Source organism: Epargyreus clarus, unplaced genomic scaffold (assembly GCF_041222505.1).
Source record: "Epargyreus clarus isolate Ecla_fem2 unplaced genomic scaffold, WU_Ecla_fem_2.2 ptg000031l, whole genome shotgun sequence".
Taxonomy (NCBI): Eukaryota; Metazoa; Arthropoda; class Insecta; order Lepidoptera; family Hesperiidae; genus Epargyreus; species Epargyreus clarus.
Window position 1 is genome coordinate 907,292 of NW_027332236.1, and position 24,623 is coordinate 931,914.

Sequence of the window (24,623 nt, forward strand, 5' to 3'; positions counted from 1 at the left end):
TTATGAAAATATGTGTCTTTTTTTAAATTTAAGTCAATTTTATATACAATGTGTATTAGAAAAAACATTGAGTCAAAATTTGAAGAACATACAAAGAGTGATTTAATTTAAAATATAAGAGTATTTTAATTTGACAAAGAATTAATTGTTTTAATGTAAATAAATTACGCTTTTAAGGGCGGTAGCACACGAGCGACAGTTTAAATCGACGACTGTCGCTGAATGAGAGACTGCGACCGTGGTTGATCGCCGGTCAGTGGTGACGACAGGAGGCGACAATCAACAATAGTCGATGACAATCGACGGTCGACAACATACAACGACAATAGACAACATACAACGACAACCGACAACAGTCGACGACAATCAACGACAGGCGGCGACAATCGTCGATGACCGTGGTCAGTGATCTGTCACTGGGCAGACAACGACAATCAACAACAGTCAACGAAAATCGACAACAGACGACGACACGCGGCGACAATAGATGATCCTTGGCGAAAGTCGTCGAATCAAGCTGTCGCTCATATATTAGCTGCACTGCTAAAGAAAAAGCAGTTAATTTGAAAAAAAAATCTCGGTAATTATGAAAAAAAAAATACATTTTTTATATTAATGATTTCACATGTTTCATATTTTTTATTATATATTTTCGGATACTAGTATATATTTTTTTGTCAAAAATTAAGTATCAAGCGTTATTCATGACGTACATTAAAAAATAAATAATTTGTCTGTCAAATCAAAATACATAGATCTAATTATAAAAAAAAATATACACGCATAGAGAAAACTATTATACACATCAGATCTTTCGTCATAATATACAATATATTATTTATGATTTTATTTTAAAGTGTTCATATTTTGTCTTCGTTAGTGATATTTTTAAATTATAGATACTAGCAACCTTTACGAATATATGAAAACACCAAAAATCTAATAATTTTATAAAAAAAATGTAGTAAAATAGATAACAAAATATTTATGAGCCTGAAACGAAATTTCGAAGTATTATTTCTATAATAATTATTTTTAACATATTTTTATAATAATTTATAAAGTGCTGGCCAAGTAGAAGCGACGTCGAGCATTTAAACATACAGTCACTTAAACAAAACACATAGAAGCGACGTGAGGCAAAACATTTATTATTTTCTTGTGATCTTACATCTTGTATAAAATATACACAACTGTATATAATGCCCGACGTGTCTTCTACGTGACGTAATATCAGTAACGAAGACAAAATCAATGTCGTATTCGTATGAAAATATTAAAAAGTCTACTTAGGTGTCGATAGAGGCGATTATCCTGTGAAACCGCTTAAATTGTGATCTAATACATACCTTATTGCATTTTGTGAAGGAACATACAGTTATCGAGAACAAATATAATTTATTGGTCATTTCGAAAACTCTTTGTTGCATATTTATAATAAAATATTTAACGAACAAAGGTTTTTTTTTATTATATTTTATCCCCAATGTCTTATACGGTAAGGAAATGTTATTAACTTATCAGGACCTTTTCGAAAATTTTCAAAAGCATTTTAGTCTTTCCGGTACGATATCGTAAGCCGGTAAACAATGTCGGATAAAAGTAAATAATGAACGTACTTAATTAACACATTATTTTAATTCTTTGCAATTTGTTATTTATTATGAAAATATTTTTGAAAATGTGTACTATTAGCACAATATAATATTATTAACGTCCAATTTGCTATATTTCCGATTGGCATGACTCTGTCAGACAGATATCTGATATCGGATCGATATCCGACATATCGACATATATCGGACATCGGACCGATATCATATCCGATTTAAATTATCTGTATTTCAATACAGTTAATAATAATGTTAAATCATGAAAAAGAAATAGAATAAAGAAATAAAGAATAAAATTAAAAAAAAAAAACTACTTCATATACCCAATCACAATCATTTTAATTACAAATATGAACGTCCAAAAATTTTCTATTACATCTCTTATATAGCAGAGAATACATTAATTTTTTATATGTTTATCGACCCCTATATAAATAAAGCGAAACAATAACATATAAAAAATAGTTTTTTTACCGACTTCCCAAAGCGAGTTATCTATTCGTCGCGTATATTTTATAACCAAGTCCTGATAAGCTAAAACATTTTTTATAAAAAACTTGAAAGGTCATGTCCATGAAAAAATAAATTATATCGCATACGACACACATACATACATACATACATACACACGTGACCCACAACATTGCATTGGTCCATTCTACATACATATATAAAATATACATCTAACCTTCCGTCCGTCTGTCCGCGCCTACGTAACTACGAGATATACATTATATATAGTGCTATGTTATATACTAAGTTAATATATCATTTTGTGTATTTTCAGGATCTTGCCGAGGCGTTGTTTCGCCGTCTTCATACCCTTTTTCAGTCTTATATCTGAAAAGACAATACAATACGTGCAAATATAATTTGTGTTTGCACACATGCACGCGTGCATTGTTAGAACGTTTACGTGACGCACACATTCACAAAAAAATTAAGGATACATAATTATAAAGTCTAAGACAAAACAGTTAATAACATCCGTCTCTTAAGTTGATCAACATATATTTTTTGTTTGTTTGATAACTTGACGACAATATTTGACTTTACATTAAGTATGGTTGAAATTTTACCACCAGGAAAAAAAGCTAGTTGATATGAATATACTTTTTGTGTTACTCATATTGGTCTAAGATCCGAAGCTAAATCGAACTGGACCGAGCTGATAATAGAATGAAACTCATTTTATAATGAAATTAGTACATTGGGTAATACATTAAAAATGGGTTTGCTAAAAAATCCTGGACAGGATAATTTTAATTATTTTTTGAAAAATTAAAATTTAATTAAAAATTAAATTTTGCAACATCAAGATAATAAGAAAATTCTATTCTGAGTGAATGTTAAAAACATACAGAATGTGCAGGCTTTGGGTTGCCTATTATTTACGTGGACGAACTACTGGGTTGTCAGGTATAAACAGATATTTCGCTGGCAACTACTTTCACTCATGATGATAATAGATAAAATTTTATATCAGTAGAAGCGCTGTTTTATTGTGAACACGTTGATATAGGGTTGTCTGCAAAATGAAAATTAATTTTTCAAAAAATAATTAAAATTATCCTGTCCAGGATTTCTTTAGCAAACCCATTTTTAATGTATTACCCAATGTACTAATTTCGTTATAAAATGAGTTTCATTCTATTATCAGCTCGGTCCAGTTCGATTTAGCTTCGGATCTTCTACTATATATAACTCATTACCGCCAAATTTATGAAAAAAAAACGTTCTACAGAATTATCCAGCAAATTCGTTATTTTAAATGGTAAGATTATAAGTAGATATAATATTGAAATTTTATCACCAGGAAAAAAGCTAGTTGATATGAATATACTTTTTGTGTTACTCATATATAACTCATTACCGCCAAATTTATGAAAAAAAAAACGTTCTACAGAATTATCCAGAAAATTCGTAATTTTAAATGGTAAGTTTACAAAGGAAATAGGATTGAAAATAATACTGTACATACTCTTGTTATTTGGCGTATTGTGTACTGGTGGGGGCGGCCGTTTGCTCTTCGTGGCCAACACCGCTCTTTTCGCATTCTGAAAACAAACAAGAGTTATATAAATTTCGTAGTATTTTTGTTGTTTCGTGATGAGTCTATCATACATGTCGTACGTCATGTAAAGTATCTTAGGGAGTACGCTTCACCTGTAACGGCACCTCACGGTCGTGACGCACGCGAATTCGTAGCGGCAGTGCTCTTGTGTGTGTATTCGAGCTGTGTGCATGAGCGGCGCACGCACTCCTATGTATGTATGTGTGTACCGGCAGCGCAGCGGACGATGCCGCGCATTTCTGTGCCTGTATATATGTGTGTGTGTGTATGTGTGTACTTGTCAGCGCAGTTGCGGACGTCGCGTAATGCGCGAACTCGTGGCATCCGAATCCTAGAGTGCAGCAGCATTTGTAATTCGTGACGCGAGCGTGACATTGATTGAGTGTGTATGCGTGCTAGGTGAGTGCAGCGCAGCGAACGACGGCGCCTACTCCTGTGCCTGAATATGTGTGTGCGTGTGGTATCAGCAGCGCGGCGTCGGGCGACACGCACTCCTGTGCGAGTGTATGACTGTCGTGTGTACCTGCAGCGCGGCGTCGGGCGGCGCGTGGCGTGCGTGCGCGGCGGCGTGTGTGTGTGTGTGTACCTGCAGCGCGGCGTCGGGCGGCGCGTGGCGCGCGTGCGCGGCGGCGTGCAGCGCGGCGCGCACGCACTCGCGGCGGACGGCGGCGCGCGCCGGCCCGCGCAGCCGCGGCACCACGCGACCGAGCCGGGCGCGCGGCGACCACGACTCGTCCCTGATACACATAATATTACATTTATTTTTAATTTTCATTTTGTTTACACCTCACGCAGCCCAAGCCTTGCAGAGTGAATACCCCGTACATACGTGAAAATTCTTTAGCGAACGCTCTCAAAGTACGGCAAAATTTCATAAACAGAACATAATAACCTTTGAAACTCTATTACATTATTAATTTCCTTAATGAATGAAGAAATAAAAACGACTTCCCGGTTAATAAAATTTTACTTACTCCCGGAATAGCGCATTTTAGAAGGCAGTTTACCTACCCTCTAAAGCATCTTTAAATTTGAACTGCAACTTTTAAACCTTTATTCTTATCTATTTATGCGAGCACGAAATTACACTGCATATTACAGCAAAAATATTGAAATTTGCTTAAATTAAAAATAACAATCTTTATTAATATTGTTTTTAAGTATATTGCTTTTAACCTTTGCTATAATTTTTTTTAAAGAATTTATTTAGTATTTCTGAAGTGTAATCAAAAACTTTCTAATGCATGTAGTGTTCACTTCTAGAAAAACTTACCACTAAAAAGACAGTTTTTGTAAAGTAGCATATACTTATGTTTGTTGTAATGTGTTACGTCCAATTTAGTAAACCAATAAAGAAAAAAAAAACACATTTTGTAATTAAGACAAAATTATTACCAAAAGAGTAATTAGCCAAAAAATAAATGCACTCACTTGTCGCCCTTCCCCTTGCTGTCGGTGCGCGAGCGCGCGGCGCGGCGGCGGCGCGACGTCGCCCACTCCTCCTCTTCATCAGAACTCATCTCCAACGAGGGGTACACTGGAAAACGATTACGTTTATATATTTATATATATATATATATATATATTATAATGTAAGAGCAGCAGACGACCTGATGGTAAGTGGCTACTGTCGCCCATGGACATCTGTAATCAACCCCAGATAGGATTACATATTCCTACCTGAGGTCGGCCACAGATGCGCCGCTACCCCTGAGGACTAAGCTGGAACGCCTCGGAAAAGTCTGTCTCCCTTACCACACCCTTCAAACCAGAACACAGCAGCTCCTAACACTGCTGTTATTAGGTACAAATAGGTGTATTCATTGTATATGAGTTACGAATTCATTCAGTTTAACCCGTATGTAAATACTTGGTAAATTTTATGACTTTTACATTTTTATACGCTACAACAATTAGGTCGTTTTCCACAGCAGTTAACGTAGTAGTGAAAAACCCGACTAAATCGCCCAATCGCTTTCGGAGATTTCCCGAAACAAGCAGACAACCAAAAAATTTTAATAAGTATTTTTTGTAATTAGACCGTATATTCTTTCATTTGCATTGAACATTAGTATGACATTATAAACTAAAAATTCAACTTTATTTATGTGCATAAATTAAAAAAACCTTAAACACATGAGCGTTATCTCATACATCCCATATAACTAAAGTCCATGCCTTGTTCTATTATAAAAACACCAATGCAACTCACCGTACTCCTCGTCTCGATGCACCTCCTTGATAATGTCTTCTTCATCCGCATAGTCCTCGTCCGCGCTACTCGCAGCCGCCTTCCGGGACCGCTTACTACTGGTTGGCGTTGTACTGAACAAAAAACATTCATTAAAATTGCACCGTAGAAAAAAACTAATCGAATAGAACAAAATTAAGGATGAAGAGGTAAATTTAAATTTAAATTTTTGGATAATTGGCCTGCTCAAAAGAGTTTTATCAACCAACTGAAGGTGGTAGAACCCTTTGTGGTTCGACTCCGGCGGCACCACCGCCACACCTATTTCTACCTAATAACAGCAGTTTTAGGCGCTGCTGTGTTCCGGTTTCAAGGGTGTGGTAAGGGAGACAGACTTTTCTGAGGCGTTCCAGCTTAGTCCTCAGGGGTAGTGGCGCATCTGTGGCCGACCTCAGGTAGGAATATCTAATCCTATCAGGGGTTGATTACAGATGTCCATGGGCGGCAGTAGCCACTTACCATCAGGTGGACTGCATGCTCGTCTGCTACCCTTATATTATATAAAAAAAAAAGCTACAGTAACAACAGTAACTCATGTAACAAGTTAAATGTTCAAATACATTTCTATATAACGCGTATTTATGTTAGACTGTTACATTTAATTTATGTGTTTTGGCAGTAGTTTAATAGTTTGATTATATATAAAAAATTTATTCTATAGTATAAAAAATAGATTTTGTTTGTTTTATTACGCTGAATAAATTACTATTCTAGTCTCTAGTCTCTAGTAGTAAAGATTACTCACTCCTAACAAGAAAATGTACCCAGTTTTGAGAATTGAAATAGTTGCGTAAAAAAGTTTTGCCACGTCTCCGTGCTAAAATGTCCCTAAATTATTTATTTATTATGTAAATTACGCAGTATTAGTTATTTATTCGTAATTTTTCTCTAAAAATGTTTTTATTTGTCAAGAATTCAAAAAAAGAACTTACTAATAAGCCGTTTGTGGCTTCATTCAATTTCAAGGCGGCGAAGTATCTTTACTAATCTATGGTTCTAGACCTGTTTTACGGGCACCCCGCTCATCCACCGCAATTTCGTACAGAGAGATATTCAACAAAACTGACATTAATGTTTTTTTAATATATAATTTCAATATTTTTGATGTGAAACATCTATAGCCGCACGTAAAACCGATTTCTGGCGTGGCGACGCATGCCGTGGTATATATATACAGTCTATATGCAGTAGTGTGTACGGTGTGGCGACGCGTCGCCATGCGCAAAAATCGTAATATTTTATTTTATCATTATGACATATTTAGTTCCTATCACAATATGTTCTTTTCTGCATATTACTTTTACAAAATAATGTCGATGTTTCACATCTGCCAGGCGTCCCGTGACGGCTCACATTGTTTTTTTAATAATGTGTGTGTGTGTGTGTGCGTACGTGTGTGTGTGTGTGCGTACGTGTGTGTGTGTATGAGTGCGTGAGTTCACTTTGCAATACTTTATAAAGTTGTACTTAACAGAAAATGTTTTCAACCTCTGGCAGTTGGTACGGCAAAAGGTCATTGTAAGAAATTCTTCCTGCTCGGCGACCGCGCTTTAGAAATACTCATCAACTTAGTGTTGATAGTGTTGAACTTTACAATGCTTCCTAATTTCCAAAAAAACTCACCTTTCGACTCTAGATGAGCTCGCGGGTCGTTCGGGAGTCTCTGCCGCCAGCCCGAAGGTCCGCTGCGGCGCCGTGTACCTCTCGCTGATGCTAAGCATCCCTTCAACTGCTGCATCTTCCCTGTACACAAAAAAAATCTTTCATGTTGTCTTTATCAACCCATTACTTTCCTATTGCTGGGCACGGATCTTCTTTGATAGACTTTACTCGTACACACCTTTAATAAATTATTAAGAACTCCCCACTCAATAATTTTACTTCATCATTTAAGCAAGTGATGATTCATTTCTAATCTTCACATAAATTTGGAAAAATCGGAGGTGCGCGCATTTAGCTGTTACTCTAATCGTGTATAGTCCCACTTTTTATTTTAAAAAATCGTTTAAGACTTGTTCAATAAAACTCCATTGTACGCCATTAGGGATAGAAATTTGACAATTTCTAGTAGGCATAAATGATCAAATTCCGATCTTTTGGTAGGTAAAACATTAGACAGATTGCATTATTGCATATAAACTCACGTTTCAGTAACCGGCTGTTCCTCCTCGGCCAAAACCGAAGCTTGAATGAGTGACTCGATGCCGTTGGCCGGCGCGGGTCGGTTCTGTCTGTAGTTCGCCGTGTTTGTGTTTGTTGCTGGAACATAAAGAAACAATATAAAATTATGTTTTATATAGTAGTTCAAATGGTCAAAATATGATGTCATATTTCTGGCCAAATGATTGTTTCTTTTTATTCCTAATATTAGTTTTTCAAACGAGGACCTTCCCGGTGACATTATATTGGTGATTGTCACCTTTTTAAATACAGCTTTGTGATTTTTTTTGTCACCATTCGATTACATTCGCCTTTAACACCACGTGTAGGTCGCCGGCCTCGTGCCGCACGCGCCGGCCGCGCGGCGCAGCGGTGTCGCAGGGTCACGTACCGTGCGCGTGCCGGGGCCGCACGGGGCGGGGCCGCGCGGCTCGCTTGCGACGCGGCGTCCACGTACAGGTCGCCGGCCTCGTGCCGCACGCGCCGGCCGCGCGGCGCAGCGGTGTCGCAGGGTCACGTACCGTGCGCGTGCCGGGGCCGCACGGGGCGGGGCCGCGCGGCTCGCTTGCGACGCGGCGTCCACGTACAGGTCGCCGGCCTCGTGCCGCACGCGCCGGCCGCGCGGCGCAGCGGTGTCGCAGGGTCACGTACCGTGCGCGTGCCGGGGCCGCACGGGGCGGGGCCGCGCGGCTCGCTTGCGACGCGGCGTCCACGTACAGGTCGCCGGCCTCGTGCCGCACGCGCCGGCCGCGCGGCGCAGCGGTGTCGCAGGGTCACGTACCGTGCGCGTGCCGGGGCCGCACGGGGCGGGGCCGCGCGGCTCGCTTGCGACGCGGCGTCCACGTACAGGTCGCCGGCCTCGTGCCGCACGCGCCGGCCGCGCGGCGCAGCGGTGTCGCAGGGTCACGTACCGTGCGCGTGCCGGGGCCGCACGGGGCGGGGCCGCGCGGCTCGCTTGCGGCGCGGCGCGGGCGCGGCGTCCACGTACAGGTCGCCGTCCTCGTACTCGTAGGTGCTGGACACGCGGCGCCGCGCCGCCCGCTCGGAGCGCCGCACCGGTGTCGTGCTCGCCTCCGTGCCGCTCGGCGACTGCGTGGCCGGCTTTTGTTCTTGGATCACCTGACAGAAGGAAGGGTAAACATTTTTAAAAATAATAAATTAATGAAACCCTAATCGTAACGGAATAGGGTGTAACGAACGGAAAAATAAAATAACTCGATCCGAACATTAGAGATGTTAGAGATGAATAAGATGAACTCTTACCAACTAGATCTATTGCAAAAAGATTAAATAAAAAATAAGTAAGAAAAAAAAGTTTTGTTGGCAATAAAAAATATCTAAAATTTTCCGAAAAAAAAACTGAAAATGCCAACAATTCACTTTTCATTTGTAATCTTCTAAAAGTAAAATATTTTTTTCACAAAATATATTCTACTGGAATTTTTAATTTAAAGTAAATGTTATCTTAAAATCCTTATTAATTTTCTAATACTTCATTGCTCTCATCTAGCCTCCACGACCTACTTAGGGTCTCCGAGCTTTATGCCGTCCTACTTCATCGAATACATTCTCCACCACAAAATGTATTTATAACAAACAACTCACATAATTAGCGTTGCCGTACTGGTGCGCGATCGCCGCGTCGTACGACGGCAGCTGTGTGTGCGTATACCCGTTCTGATTCGCCGGCGACGCGGCGCTGTATGTCGCTGTCTGTAAACAACGTTTATATTACATATTACGTCGTAGTCTGATCGAACAACGTCTATGGTATAACAAGCGATCGTGACAGTTAATTTGTAATGCACACATAAATTGAAAATCAGAAATGCATTCGATCGTTGAAGAGGAACACTACTATATTGATTTAAATACTACCTACTATACTCCTTTATTCACCTCATGTAAGGTAATACAGGCTGAATTTTTCAAGTGTGTCTGGTAGGCGAAATCCAGAACTATATGAATTTTCAAAAATGGTATAGAAGTTACGTGGCCGATTTCGATAAAAATTACAACTGCATCATTAATTTTTCCAAAAAATAGGTTTCTCTAGTCGGAAATCTACAAAATTCATTTTGAAAAAAACAAACGCCCCCTTTAGTATTGCACCATCTGATAGTGTCACTTATAAGAATCAAACTCTCCAAGTCATTGATAAATAATAAAATACATTGTGAAGATACAACTATACTGTAGAACAAAAAAATATATTATCCCTGCACACCAAAGCTTCCCTAAATCAACACTAACCACAATACAACAGCAACAATAATTCTCACCTGTTGAACATGAGGCAACGCCACCTCCTCGTATCTCTGGAAGCCGTCCACTGTGTAAGCAATCTCCGTGGTCGGCTGGTAAGCGAACTCCGGGTGGTAGGACCCTGGCTTAGCTGTCTCTGAATACTGGTAGTCTTGCTGTATGTCTTCCGCTGAGTACATCCCTGGAATAAGGATTAGTATATAGAAAAAAAATAGAAATTCTTTTTCAAAATAGACACGGGAGACAGACTTTTCCGAGGCGTTCCAGCTTAGTCCTCAGGGGTAGCGGCGCATCTGTGGCCGACCTCAGGTAGGAATATCTAATCCTATCTGGGGTTGATTACAGATGTCCATGGGCGGCAGTAGCCACTTACCATCAGGTGGACTGCATGCTCGTCTGCTACTCTTATATTATAAAAAAAAAAAAAAAAAAAAAAATAGAATTGATCTGAATCTGAAGATAAAGTAAAGATAACATTCAAGTGTCTATACATTTTATAGTTCAAGAGATAAAGCCTTGTGACAGACGAACAGAGGAGTCTTAGTAATAGGGCTCCAGTCTTACCCGTTGGGTACAGCACCCTAATTAGGTTATAATGAATTGGAAATCTTTTACTTGTTTTATGATACCACTATAGTTCCACCAGGAAGGTACCATCGTCACACCAATTTATAGCGTACAGCGGCTCTTGCGTTTCGGTGGAAAAATGTCGATTTCGAATGACATATAAAGTATTTGGCGATCACCTTATTAGCCCTAGATGTTGGCTGAATTATCTTAGTCCTCAGGAGTAACAACGTGTCTCAGTTCAAGACACATTGGTCTAATATGAAGCTGGTTACAGATGTCCATAGGTAACACTGACTTACCATCAATGGACATTTTAAGCATGCATGTGCTGCTCCATTATATAAAAAGAAAAAACAGAATCCTTACATCCTATAAACCAGAAGACACTGCTGCTATAAGAGAGCAATACTAATACCAGTAACACTCATTATTAATAATCAATCTGTCTAATGATTTTTCTACCAAAGATCAACATTAAAATTTGTCAATTTCTTAGTACTAGATATCAAATTTCAATATTTGGTAGATAAAATGGATAGATTAAATATTAATAACGAGCTTCACTTAAAACACGAATACTACTGAAGTAGTACAAATCAACTCACCAGGTCCATAGTTCATATCCTGCCCCTCAATCCTGATATTGGCCGGTAGGTTCTCATTCGTGAACAGTATCTGCTCCTCATGGTAATCACCAATGTCCTTCTTGGAGATGGTCCATTGCTGTATCGGCTTGAGGGTCCGGTCCGACCTGATGAGGTGGGACTTGAGGATCGAGTGCTCCGGGAGACTGTACGGCGGTGGTGCCTCTTGTGATGATGATGGGGAATTGCTGTGGAGATAATAATGGTTTAGTATTATTTAAGATATTGTTGCAACTGACCATAACCTAATACTGCCTAATAACATTGGTTAGAGCTGCTGCGTTTTGGTTTTAAGGGAGACATACTTTTCCGAGGCATTCCAGCTTAGTCCTCAGGCGTAGCGGCGCACCTGTGGCCGGCCTCAGGTAGAAAACTAATCTTATCTGGGGTTGATTATAGGTGTCCATGGGCGGCCAAGTACCATCAGGTTATAGTATGTGGCTATATTACATGAAAAAAATACTACCACATTGTGAAAGAAAGTAACATAAAGAGTAAGAGTAATCTTAAACACGCTCGTCGCTCGTATATTAGACCCCTATTTGAACATAGCTAATGTTCAAATAGGGTCATATTAATGTAAAATGTAAATAACATTGTGGCGACTTCCCGCTACTCGGCAAGAGATGGCGTTTCTGAATCACGCTATGAAAGTTTTCTAAACATCTTGTACTTATACAAGCTCTGAACTGTCGGAGCACGGCCGCTCTCCAGGCATGATCATCTAGCCCACAGGGAGATCTCTTATTGCCAAAGCATTAATAAATTCATCATCACCATCAACCCATTACTGTCCCACTGCTGGGCACGGGTCACCTCTTTTAATGAGAAGGATTAGGCCATAGTCCACCGCGCTGGCCTAGTGCGTATTGGTAAACTTCACATACCTTTGAGATTTTTCTTTTATTAATATATGAGGTATGCAGGTTTCCTCACGATGTTTTCTTTAACCGTTTAAACTAATCATCATTAATTTCTAATACGCACATAACTTTGGAAAATCAGTAATGCATGCCTGGGGTTTGAACCTCGGACCCCTCGATCAAAAAAGACCGAGTTTCTTTAACTAGGCCATCACTACTTTTCATTCATTCATTCATAAGCATTAATTACAAATCTTCAATTATCTGCCTATCATATTTTTTTCTCTGACCCAACACATTCAACACTTTAGGCACAAATAGGCCCTAATCTTAGTAAGATTATACAATACTCACTTCATTTTAATCTTCAGCACCGTCTTCTTGTCCTGCCTCTCAACATAACCATTCGCGTCCTGATACGCGGCAATCTCCTCGTAACCCTGATAAGCGTACTTCTCTGGCAACACCACCTCCTTGGCGTCCACATACTTCACATCTGGCAACCCATTGCCATACTTCACATCCGTTGCAACCTGGTTGATGTATTTTACATCGGCAGCAACAAATCTGTTGTCAGTATAAATAACTTCTTTGTTGTCGATGTAAAATTTCTCCGGGTATATTTTCTCCTCGACGTATTCGCCGTTTTGTCCCATGTGCATTATTGGCTTTGGTAAGGTTAACTTGATTGCCTTTTTGGGTGTTTGTTGCTTTTTCGAATTGGCTTTGTTTGGCGAATGGTTTTTTAGTTTTTGATCCTGTAAAAAAAAAGACATATACGGTATTTTAATAGAAATTTTATTTTTCTTTAATAATAAAACTTCAGTCTCGGTTCTCAACTTATTAAAATAAATGTATCTATAATGTAATTCTAATAAAAGTATTCGCACAAAAAACTAAGCCGTATGTCACGATCATAACATCGAAGAATTAGTGTATTAACCAACAAATTCTTCAATGGTATGACTTATGTATGTTTCTAAAGAATTATACATAAATCATTTGTTATGTATAATCCTTAAGAATTAGTATGCCAATGTATGGAAAAATTTGTATTTTCTTCAAAATTTTCCTTTTCCTTTAATTTGTCACATAACATTACTTCCCAGAATTTGATCCTTATAAGCGACATTATCAGATAGTGGAATAACATAGAGGGTGTAATCTTTTCAAAATGAACTTGTTCGATTCCCGGCTAATGAAAAAGATATTTTGAAAAACGAATGATGCAGTTTTAGTTTTTATCAAAATCGGCCTCGTAACTCCTTTCAGCATTTTTCGCTAATCCTTATAGTAACGGATTTGGCCCTGAAGGCATATTTTAAAAATTCAACCTGTATATGTATGGGGTGAATTTCGAAATGTGTGCGAAACGGAACTGGCCCTATACCACTTTTAAGCATTTAAAAAAAACACCCTGTATACGTTTGTTCTGCACTTTATTTTCTTTCAGTAATACCTACCTTATCCTTATTACTCCCACTCCTCTTCTCCAATGTCCGCAACTCCTTGCAGAGCTCTCGGACCAACTGTCCAGAGTTAAGGCACTTGGGTACGTTGTCGCGTTTCGACGGGTCCGTCTGACATCACAAAAATAGTGATGTAATCACAGACGAAATAAGCAAATAGACTAGTATACATTTGTTAATTGTTAATTAAAGAAATAATAGGTAATTTCTAGTAATAATAGGTATAAGTGTATTTTTTACTAACAAATAGATCCTGTAGTCTGATACATAATTAGGTGTCCCAAATGTAAACAAAGGTGTTGACCTATCAAGAAAATACATTTCAAATGGTAGTTTCTTTTTTTTCACGATATTAAATTAATACAACAATAATAAAATAATAATCTAAATAAATTAAGATCAATTCACACTTTCTAATATTTATATTACCTCAATTTCGTTAAATCCAGTAATAATAATAAAAAACAAGGTTTATTATAGAAAATTAAAATGTGATAATGGTAACACAGTCGGTATCTAAAATATTTCTCGTGCCGTCATTTTTAAGTTTCGTAGCTGATGTTACACATTTTCGTGATTGTGATCAAACTCGAACGTTTTCTCGTTTTAGCGCGTTTGTTAAACTGTGTATAGTTGTTAAAGTTTTCGTTTTTTGTTGAGTTCGTCAACGTTTTTGTTTCTTCTTAATTTTGACAGTGACATTTCTTTGTTTATATTTTGGACACTTAATTATGAATCAGACTTTAGTTACCTTGTGAATAAGTAAATTTGAATTAATTTTATAATTATAAAAAAATGGGAATGACGTTAATATCAGAATATTACAATCACGCGTAGGCAACGTAAGTAAGTACTGTATACTAGTGTATTCTATATTAAATTTTAGTCCATTATTTTGAAATAACAAATATTTCTATTGAAGTAACATTCTAATAAGATTAAAAAAATATAAATAGATTCTTTTCCAATCTGTATGCAACTCTTACCATTTACTTTTACATCTTTCTAATTAATTTCTAATATTTATTTATTATCATGGCGTCCTCAACAATCAACTACTGCTAAAAAAAATTAAAAGCTTATTTATGCTAATAATTCAAATACATACGCTCTTCAACGCGTGCCACTCTTTCAGTGCGTTGGATAGTATCTTGATGCCGCGAAGCAGCAACGGTGGCAACTGTATAGGCGTAGGTGCGGCACAGCTCTCGCTTATTATAAAATCTTCATCCTGTTGAAAAAAATTGATATTTAAGAAATAAAAAAAAATATAAAATATAATGGTAAAAATAAATGTTTAAAATATTAAATAATAATTTAAAATAATTGAGTCTAATCTCTTTCTTTTAAAGTCAGTTAAAAGTTGAATGACATTGTCCATTTTAGAATCAGCTGACTGAATAACAGTGGTTGCGTAGGCGATTCGGCGTCCTGTCCTTTCGTCTGACTCAGATACTCTCGGGACATGGTTGTTTCGGGAGTTATCTATGTCGGATCGGCGGGAGCCGACGGCCAGGTGCAATCACTGCGACAATTGCCTCGATCAGAAAGCCCAGCATACGCTGGAGGTATGCGTGGAGTGCGGAGCGCTCAGCTCTGTACTGGGGGCCGACCTCTCGCTCCCGTCCGTGGTTCACGCCATTGTCGGAAGTGACAGGTCGTGGCAAGCGGTGCGCTCCTTTTGCGAAGCAGTAATGCTCGCGAAGGAGGCGGCGGAAAGGGCCAGAGAAGTTATGTCTGCCCAGCCAATCCGTCGCAGGCGCACGGGACGCCGTAGAGCGGCTTTCGAAAGCCGCTCTTTCCTCATTCCCTGAGCACACGGAGGCGGATTCGGGGGAATCCAATTCCGGTCTTTCGGGCTCGAGATGTCGTGTGTGCGTTCTGCACGCTCATCTCATTAGGAATATCACTGAGAGAGGCCCCTCCCTCTCGGGAAGTGGCTGGCGTTAACATCAGCGCCGGCCGACGTTGCCGGGTCGCGAATATAATGCTAACGCTTCTCGCGACCCGGCATCGAGCGTCCCGAGGAACGCCGCGGAGTTTTAGTCGGTAAGAGTCCGACATATTCCTTTCACTCCCCCGGGCGGAAGGGAATCCATGAGCATTTCTCCGCGTAAAAAAAAATCAAAAAAAAAATGCTACTGATAAATGTTTTCTTTCTTATAGCTTCATATTAGGATTGTTGTAAATGTGCATTTTAGCTCTTATTGATACAAATAAAATACAATTACGTAAATGGCTAAACATACAACATGATTACAAGATTTTTAAAATTACAACCTTATCGGGAATCAAATCCTGGATATTGCGTGACGGACTGACAAAACATCGAGTTATCAGTTTCTATTAATAATTGAGCGGAACATCGTCGGCGTCTCCACTCTGCCCTCGCTCCCGCGTGTCCCGTGTCCCGCGTGTCCCCTCTGTCCCCGTGTCCCGCGTGTCCCGCGGCAGTGCGGCAGCAGTCACCTGTGTCTCCTCGTTGTGTCGGCGCAGGGCCGCCAGCAGGTGCGCGCCGGCGTACCAGTGCATGGCCTCGAACAGCGGGTAGCGGAACATCGTCGGCGTCTCCACTCTGCTCTCGATCTCGTATATTCTGCGGGAGACATATAAACTTTCTTAGAAAAAGTTATGAAAACTAATTGACACCTTTGTAACCTATATAATACGCTCTGGTGTGCCCGGAGTGCTTAGCAATGTGATGCAAGGAAAATATTCCTTGCAATTAAACAATTCTCAGACATGCAGGTTTAGACGAAGAATTTAATTTAGCACACCCTTAATCAGCACACAGCAGCGTTTAACACTGCTGTTATTAGATCCAAAAGGTGTGGCGTTGGTCTCGCCGGAGTCGTGCCACAGTGTTCTACCACCTTGTCATTCACTGTACACTGCTTCTACTGCTTTCTAGTACACAAAACACTCACTGCAATTGCATTTCGATCGCGTACGAGTGCAACAGATTCCCCCCGAAGACCAGCGAGTCACATGGTGTGAACACAGCGTGTATCCAGCCAGTGGGAATGAACAGCGTCTCGCCGGCACACAGCTCCGCCGTGCCGTACCACTCCACCTACAGAATACAGGAAAATTACATGTCTTATACAGGGTGTTGCAAAAATGACACAGTGAAATGATAAAAAAAACATTGCAGGTTTCTCTTTATAATGGAGGAGTAGCAGACGAGCATGCAGTCCACCTGATGGTAAGTGACTACTACCGCCCATGGACAAATCAATCCCGGATAGAAATAGGTGTGGCGAGTACCGCCGGAATTGATTCATAAATGGTTCTAACTTCAAATAGTACAAAATATCAAAGATGTAGGTCATTCGTGGGTAAATAAGCAAAAATCGCTCAAAGAAGTTAAGGGACAAATTTTGATCGAAACTAAAAGTTAATAATTAGCGGCTAATTAAATGAGTTTATATTGAAAAAAAACACCCTGTATCATTGCGCTATCTAACAATATTGCTTATAAAACAACTAATGTTATCACTAAACTTCTATATTTATATACTAAGCATTAGTTAATAAATTATTGGTTATCGTATCCTATGTCTCACTTACCATATCGCCGAAGAAACGTTCATTTTGATTATTCGAGGCGCTCCACTGCTGATACAGCGCGAGATTGGTTGATGTTGGCGGTATTAAGTAGAATATCTGCAAAGAACACCATCATTTATACAAATATAATCAAAATGTTTATCTATAATACTTTGAAATAGTGTGTAAAAGTTCATCTGTGATTTTGAAATAACAATTTTATTCACCTGCTTTTATTAGACTTATCAACTCAAAAAATATTAATAATTATTGCTTCTGAAAAAGCAATAGTACTTCTGGATTATATTATACCAGCAGGATAGAAGGATAGAAGGCAGTAGGATAGAAGATATATATTTTACAGATGTAATATAAAATTATATTTATTTAAGTACCAATTTATTTTAGAATTTAATATGGTACATTTAACACTCATATCATGCAGGGGTGTAAACATTTCATTCACAAAATATCCAAATTGAGTTACGACTTTCAACTATGATATAAAATACTATTTTGCAGCAGCAATTTAATCAGAATTATGGTGAATAAATTATGTATATTCATGTTAAATTTGCGGTCATTGAGCTTTGCTGTTTTTGTATTAAAATAAAAAAATATTAAATTTGGCATGACATAACTGAACCATCTCTCATATAGGACTCCATTAGACACATTTATATACAATACTAGCTGACCCGGCAAACGTTGTGTTGCCATATAAATAAAAAAATATTAAGAGCGAACAATCTTTATCACTCACGGGTTTGAAAAATAGATAGAATATTTGAAACTGCGATGGTAGCGAAGCCTGTCGAATCCAATGTGAAACATTCCAAAATCAACAACTACTTACGAATTAAAAATTAATTAAAAAAAACCTTTTCCCACTGACTAAATTGTGAATCTAAACCATTCTCAAGTCCCCTTGAACACACACAACAAATTCCATCAAAATCAGTCCAGTCGTTTAGGAGGAGTTCAGTGACATACACACGCACATAAGAAATATATATATAAAGATTTTTTTTTTTTATAATATAAGAGTAGCAGATGAGCATGCAGTCCACCTGATGGTAGGTGGCTACTGCCGCCCATGGACATCTGTAATCAACCCCAGGTAGGATTAGATATTCCTACCTGAGGTCGGCCACAGATGCGCCGCTACCCCTGAGGACTAAGCTGGAACGCCTCGGAAAAGTCTGTCTCCCTTACCACACCCTTCAAACCGGAACACAGCAGCGCTTAACACTGCTGTTATTAGGTAGAAATAGGTGTGGCGGTGGTGCCGCCGGAGTCGAATCACAAAGGGTTCTACCACCTTTCAAAGGGGATGTATGTATTTATGTATTAATTTTCGAAAAACCTCACCTTCCGTCCATGCATAACATGGTACCACACGGTGGTCCCACCGAAGTCGACATGGAAGTCCGTGTAGGATCCGGCAGCGGACATGAGGCAGTACTTCTGCACGGCGGGGCGCGGCGGGCGCTCCTCGGCGGCGGGCCACACGCGCTCCGCCCAGTCCAGCTGCCGCGCCAGCGCGGGCGGCTCCACTAGCGGCGCCATGCTGGGGATGGACGTGAGTTGATTTTATTTATTTATTTATTAAATGTAATTTCATAAACGCACACACACACACACACACACACACACACACACACACACACACACACACACACTCACACACACACACTGTATTGATACAAATAAATAAAATAAAATATATATTTTTTTTTTTTTAATTTATTGTACACCAACATAATTTACACAATAACATTTATACATTTAAGGTGAAACAAAACACATAAGGGGCTAGCTTAATGCCACTATAATTATAGGTGTAGACTACAAGCAAGTTGATGAAAAAAAAAAGAAAAAAAGTTAAGGTTTAGTGGTCTCAAACGAGCATACCTTGTTTCAAGTGGTACAAAGTGGGAAAAGTGTTGCAAGTGGAAAATTGCTGCAATAAACTCGTCCAATAGAGAGGTTATGCCATGTTATTTGAAATTATAATGTTAATATCCACATCCAAAAATATATTCAGAAAAGCTTAAAATTTATCAATCAACAATTGACTATCAGTACACTATATCTAAAAGAGACCACGCCGATCAGTAGTACAGTTCTATAACTATAAGCATATAGTTCTATAACTTCATCAGTTCTATAACTTTATCTATATAAACACTCACTTAGTATCAGAAAACTCCAAACTGAGCACATTGAGAACTTTATCGTCCCTGTGCTCGGGCGGCGTTTCGAAGTAGTCCACGAAATCCGCCAACGGCATCCGCAACGTTGCCTGTTTCCTTACGTCTATCACTTCCACCTAAAACACGAAACGGATACGTTACTACACGCACACACATACACGCAGGCACCCGTACGTTCTCGTATGCACACGTGCGTGCACACATGTATGCATCGGATAAGTTATTACACGCACCCATAGATAAGTATAGATATCTCACCGTCTTGTAATTGAAGGAAGCCATTAAATGGACAATTCTATCAGCCATTTAATGGCTGTCATGGTGTAATTTACGCGGAACAATGCCGACATGTACAGTTAAGTGGTGCAAAATACTAAATCGAAGAAAAAGTGCGGAGAAATATCATTTCATTCGTAAATGATCTAAAAACTACATTTTTTTTAATATTTTTCAAACACGAAAATAGATGACAGTGACAGTTTCAAACGTCAAAACTGATTACTAATCTATGCACGCACCTATACACACGAATGCGATCTCGCACGCACATATGCACGCTCGGTTACACGCACGCACTCTTCCATACTCGTAGGCACAAAAAGCATTGTTAAACAAAAATGTATTCTAGTTTCGTAGTAGGAATATTTATCGCGGTAGTATCTCTCCAGTGGAATCACATTAATTCTAACACCTTTCATACAACCTGTACAACATGTATGTAATATGCATATATTAAAATGCATATATTTTCATTTACTTACTATTAATATAACCGTAATATTACCGTTATATTGATATATTATACCTATTTCAACTCCCGTAATATTTAAATAATTAAAATATTTACATATGTACAGTAAATAGAACGAAAATGTCAACAGCAAACATAACACAAGTTCATATAACAAACATAAGTTCATTGAACAAATAATTATTTACTTTGAGATCACATTAAGGAAATGATTTTATGTATATCCAGATCTCATATACAAATTAAAAAAAAACATATTTACTTATATACATACGTAAGTTATGCTATCTATGGTAATTAATTTAAAAAAGAGTGCATGTATCCATATTTTATGTGTACATTATGTGTGTATATTTGTGTATATTATGTGTGTATTTTGTGTGTAATTGAAACTATTATAAAAATACTAATAGAGCGCACGGCTTCGCCCACGTTTTAAGAATACAATATAGCATACATATAACTGAAAATTAGTACGTTCATTGGAATTAGTGGCGCGATCTGTCGAAAATTGGTCATACCAAGAAACCTAAAGATCACATCACATGATCAAATGCATAGTTTACCATTCTATAAAGGATATACAGACAAACATTCATTTTTATATATATAGATGATTGTTACGTATCGTATCGTGTCGTATTGTATTGTACTGGACCAAACCATAGTATGTCATTTTCTGAAAAACTCTAATAGCCAACTTTATGGTGTAAAATAAATCTGTTGGTTTTGTAATAAACATAATTTTGAGAAATCCAAAAACATTACTCTCCACAGTTAGGTAAAAAGACGAGGTTATTTGACCGTACCTCATATTCTTATGTATACATACCTCAAGCTGTGCACCACAGAATCTCAGCACAGATCTAACGGTGAAAGTGGATGAGTTGGGCATCTTCATGTCCAGCCCATCCGGAGTGTGGAATAATACTGGGCGATTGAATCCTGGAAGAAATAATAATGGTTTTATTAGTATACTTGCACGACAAAACTCCTGAAACTCCCATTTATACCACCAGGTATTAAACATGCCTTGTAAGTAAATTTATTTTTCAGAAGGTTATTTTTCTATTTACTTGTATAATCATTTGACATGTATGGTTTGTGTCTGTGCTGTAGTGTCATGGAAGATATTATAAATACATTCATACACATTGTATAGTACAATATGGTTCTTGTTTAACCATCAATTATGCCTGTAGATAATATAAATTCCCTATAACACCCATCCCTACAAATTTTTTTTGTATAAGATGGAGAGTGACCATTGTCGCTTATGGACTTTTTTTAACAACCGCAGAGCGGTTAAGTCCTCAGGTCAGCCAAGTGCATTTCTTCCAGAACTAAGTTGGAATGCCTCATGAGAGAAACACATTATGTTTCTCTCACGCCACACCCACCAAGGTAAAACACGGCGATGCGTAACACTGCTGTTAAATAGCAAAAATAAATGTGATGGTGGTAAATCTGGATTCGAACCAAATGGGGTTCTATCACCTTGAGTAGTTGACAACTTACCATTGTCCCTCACAAACTCCTCGGTGAAGTGGTGGGACCGCATCTTCTGCAGCGCGGCCGGTACCGGTCTTAGCGGCCTCGCAGCCAACCCTCGGACCCATGCTGGAGTACCCACTTGTGATGCTTTCGTCTCCGCGCTGAGCTCGTAGCGATCCGCGCGGTGGTTGTTTGTGGGAAGTTTTACTGGAAGTTAATAATGGTACAGAAGAATTAACAATTGTATAAGGGATTTCTTACAATATTTTACAGTATTAGAACAGACTTTGTGTTATTCTGTTCTGCAAAATATTGAAAAAACATCATCTTTTTTAACATTAAAGTTGCAAATGAACATGCAGTCCATCTGGTAAATGGTTACCGCTGCCCTTTGACATTTCTTACCAATTTCATGTAGAAGGTTCTACTTAAAACCAACCACTCCTAAGGTCTAAGCTGCCCTCATATGTAAGTCAGTAGATTCTACATTCCACTAACTCAGTGTGGCTGTGACCACCTATACCATCAGGTGGACTGCATGTTCATATATTATTTAAAAAAAAAAATGTCCAGAAAATAATTTTATAGAATGTACAATATTTTAACAAATTTTGCCTAAACTCTAATAAGCCACCTCAATTAATTAACTCTCGATAAATAAATCAGAGATCAAAGAGATAGATTCAATATTATGCCAATTCTAGTAAAGGATTAATTTTAGATGAAAGTGCTTGGATGTACCACCGAGGCTCAATGTAAGATCGACCTAGACTGTTTGGATTGCAGCCAAGTACTCACTTTCATATTTCAGCGGAGATAAATTTTGATATGGAAAATAATGATGATACATGCTGATATTTTTGTATATAGATAAACATTTATATAGAAATCGATTTACGAAGTTGAATTTAGGCATAAATAGGTTTTTGCTCATTATCTATAAACAATCTTAATTTAATTAATGTTATCTGAATCAATCAGATCTTAACTGAATTTCAGGTTACCAGAGCTCAAAAAATTCGTAAAAATATGATTAAATTCCGAACTTTGTTAGGTTAAAATTGGCTAAATTGATTTAATAGTAACAAGTAACAGGGGTAACAAAACAGAACTTTTTTATCTTTTGACTGACAACTGTACTCATTCAACTTTACTCTTGTGCTAACAATAAAAAATTGGATATTTCCAGTATGGTCAAATTTTGCACATAATGTGTTTTACTAAGCAATCAATCTTATGTTTTACATATCAAACAGAAAATTTCCATCTTTAGTAGCCAAATATTAGATAGATTCAATATGAATAATGATGGTAGTAAATACCAGTAACACATACTCTAATGGTACAATAAAATTTGCAATTGAATATTTCTATTTTAGTTATATTGGAGTGGTGTCTAGTCATCTTCTGATTGGACCCATTGTAAGAGGACCTCTAAATATTTAGACATCGAGATAGTTATCTTAACATGTCAACTAAAATAGGCTTGGAGGCTCTATTGTATTATATTCTTGTACAAGATATTTTGATAAAACCAATGTTCATAATATTGGCTGTACGTAACATTGGCATTTTCGAAAATGGAGCTAAATTGCATGTTCATTATTAGAAATACTTTTAAAAAAAAAATGTTTGGAAAATGTTAGCCACTTAAAAAAAACTTAAGGTGATTACATAAAAATGTTATATAAATTGCATATACTTAGATGCTACCAGGAATCTGACCTAAGACCATGTATATAGGATACTAGATAGTGACCTTAGTGTCACAACTCATTAAAAGTTTAAGCCCCATTACACTTGTCTATAAATATAATTATAATAAAGGAAACATTATAAGTTAAATTTATTTATAAACAAATTGAAGATCTAACTATGACATATATACTATATAATTTATGTGTTTCCTTACGTAAGAATAGACAGAATGAAGACTTTTTATACTCAATCATTAACAATGATTCTAAGAAAACATTAGCCAAAAAACTTAATGATATGTTTAGCAAAGATACAAAAAATACTTACAAACTGAAGCTCCATATGTTTGTGCACATTTTGGGCAATGATACTTGTCTATATCATCCGAATGGTATATTTTAACATCAACACAACTGAAAATAGAAGAAAAATCTATTTTAACTATAGTTATAGGCAATCAAACAAAACTATGATGTTCAAACGGATAAAACTGAGGAGTACGCAGGAAAACTGCGCATACAACTGTGGGAATATGTAAAACACTGCCAGCAATTACAAAAATGCACATAATTATGGTAAATTATGGTGTTTTTCACGCGAACAAAGAATAATACGGTGTCGCACTTGTCAATACCATGACGACTGGTGTTGTAAACAAATAATAAAAAGGAAAACACACTTTTAAACACGCGGAAATGGATTAAAACAACATATCTAATGTTTTTTGAACGTACGAACGATACAGAACAATAAATATCCATGAATATTTGCTAAAACATTCCCCATAACATGATGGCCGAACCGAGAATGCTGTCAAACTTAAAAGATATTTTCTCACACACAACGCCACTTTCACTACGAAATTTATATATTTTTCACTTTACCTGCCATGAAACCACTCGCGACAACAATCGCATTCTATCATAAATTGTCCATTTATATAAGGTTGACCACACAAACAATAGGTTTCCTTCGATGACGCCATTTTGATGGCGAATAGACAAAT

At 37.9% G+C, this 24,623-nt stretch overlaps 1 protein-coding gene across 1 annotated transcript; it reads right to left on the reverse strand.

The window, feature by feature from the left end:
* Positions 1 to 975: 975 nt before the first annotated feature.
* Positions 976 to 24,623, reverse strand: LOC140754748 (uncharacterized). The gene is made up of 23 exons (XM_073089833.1): positions 24,502 to 24,623; positions 23,945 to 24,030; positions 21,944 to 22,126; positions 21,258 to 21,370; positions 19,654 to 19,790; positions 18,830 to 19,028; positions 17,480 to 17,575; positions 16,837 to 16,982; positions 16,379 to 16,505; positions 15,018 to 15,140; positions 13,904 to 14,020; positions 12,795 to 13,198; positions 11,539 to 11,765; positions 10,381 to 10,544; positions 9,704 to 9,811; positions 9,010 to 9,217; positions 8,083 to 8,197; positions 7,562 to 7,681; positions 5,900 to 6,012; positions 5,119 to 5,224; positions 4,211 to 4,424; positions 3,595 to 3,670; positions 976 to 2,453 (listed from the first exon to the last, which is right to left on the reverse strand). The coding sequence occupies exons 1-23, from the start codon at positions 24,600 to 24,602 to the stop codon at positions 2,374 to 2,376; spliced, it is 3,363 nt and encodes a 1,120-aa protein (XP_072945934.1). The 5' UTR covers positions 24,603 to 24,623; the 3' UTR covers positions 976 to 2,373.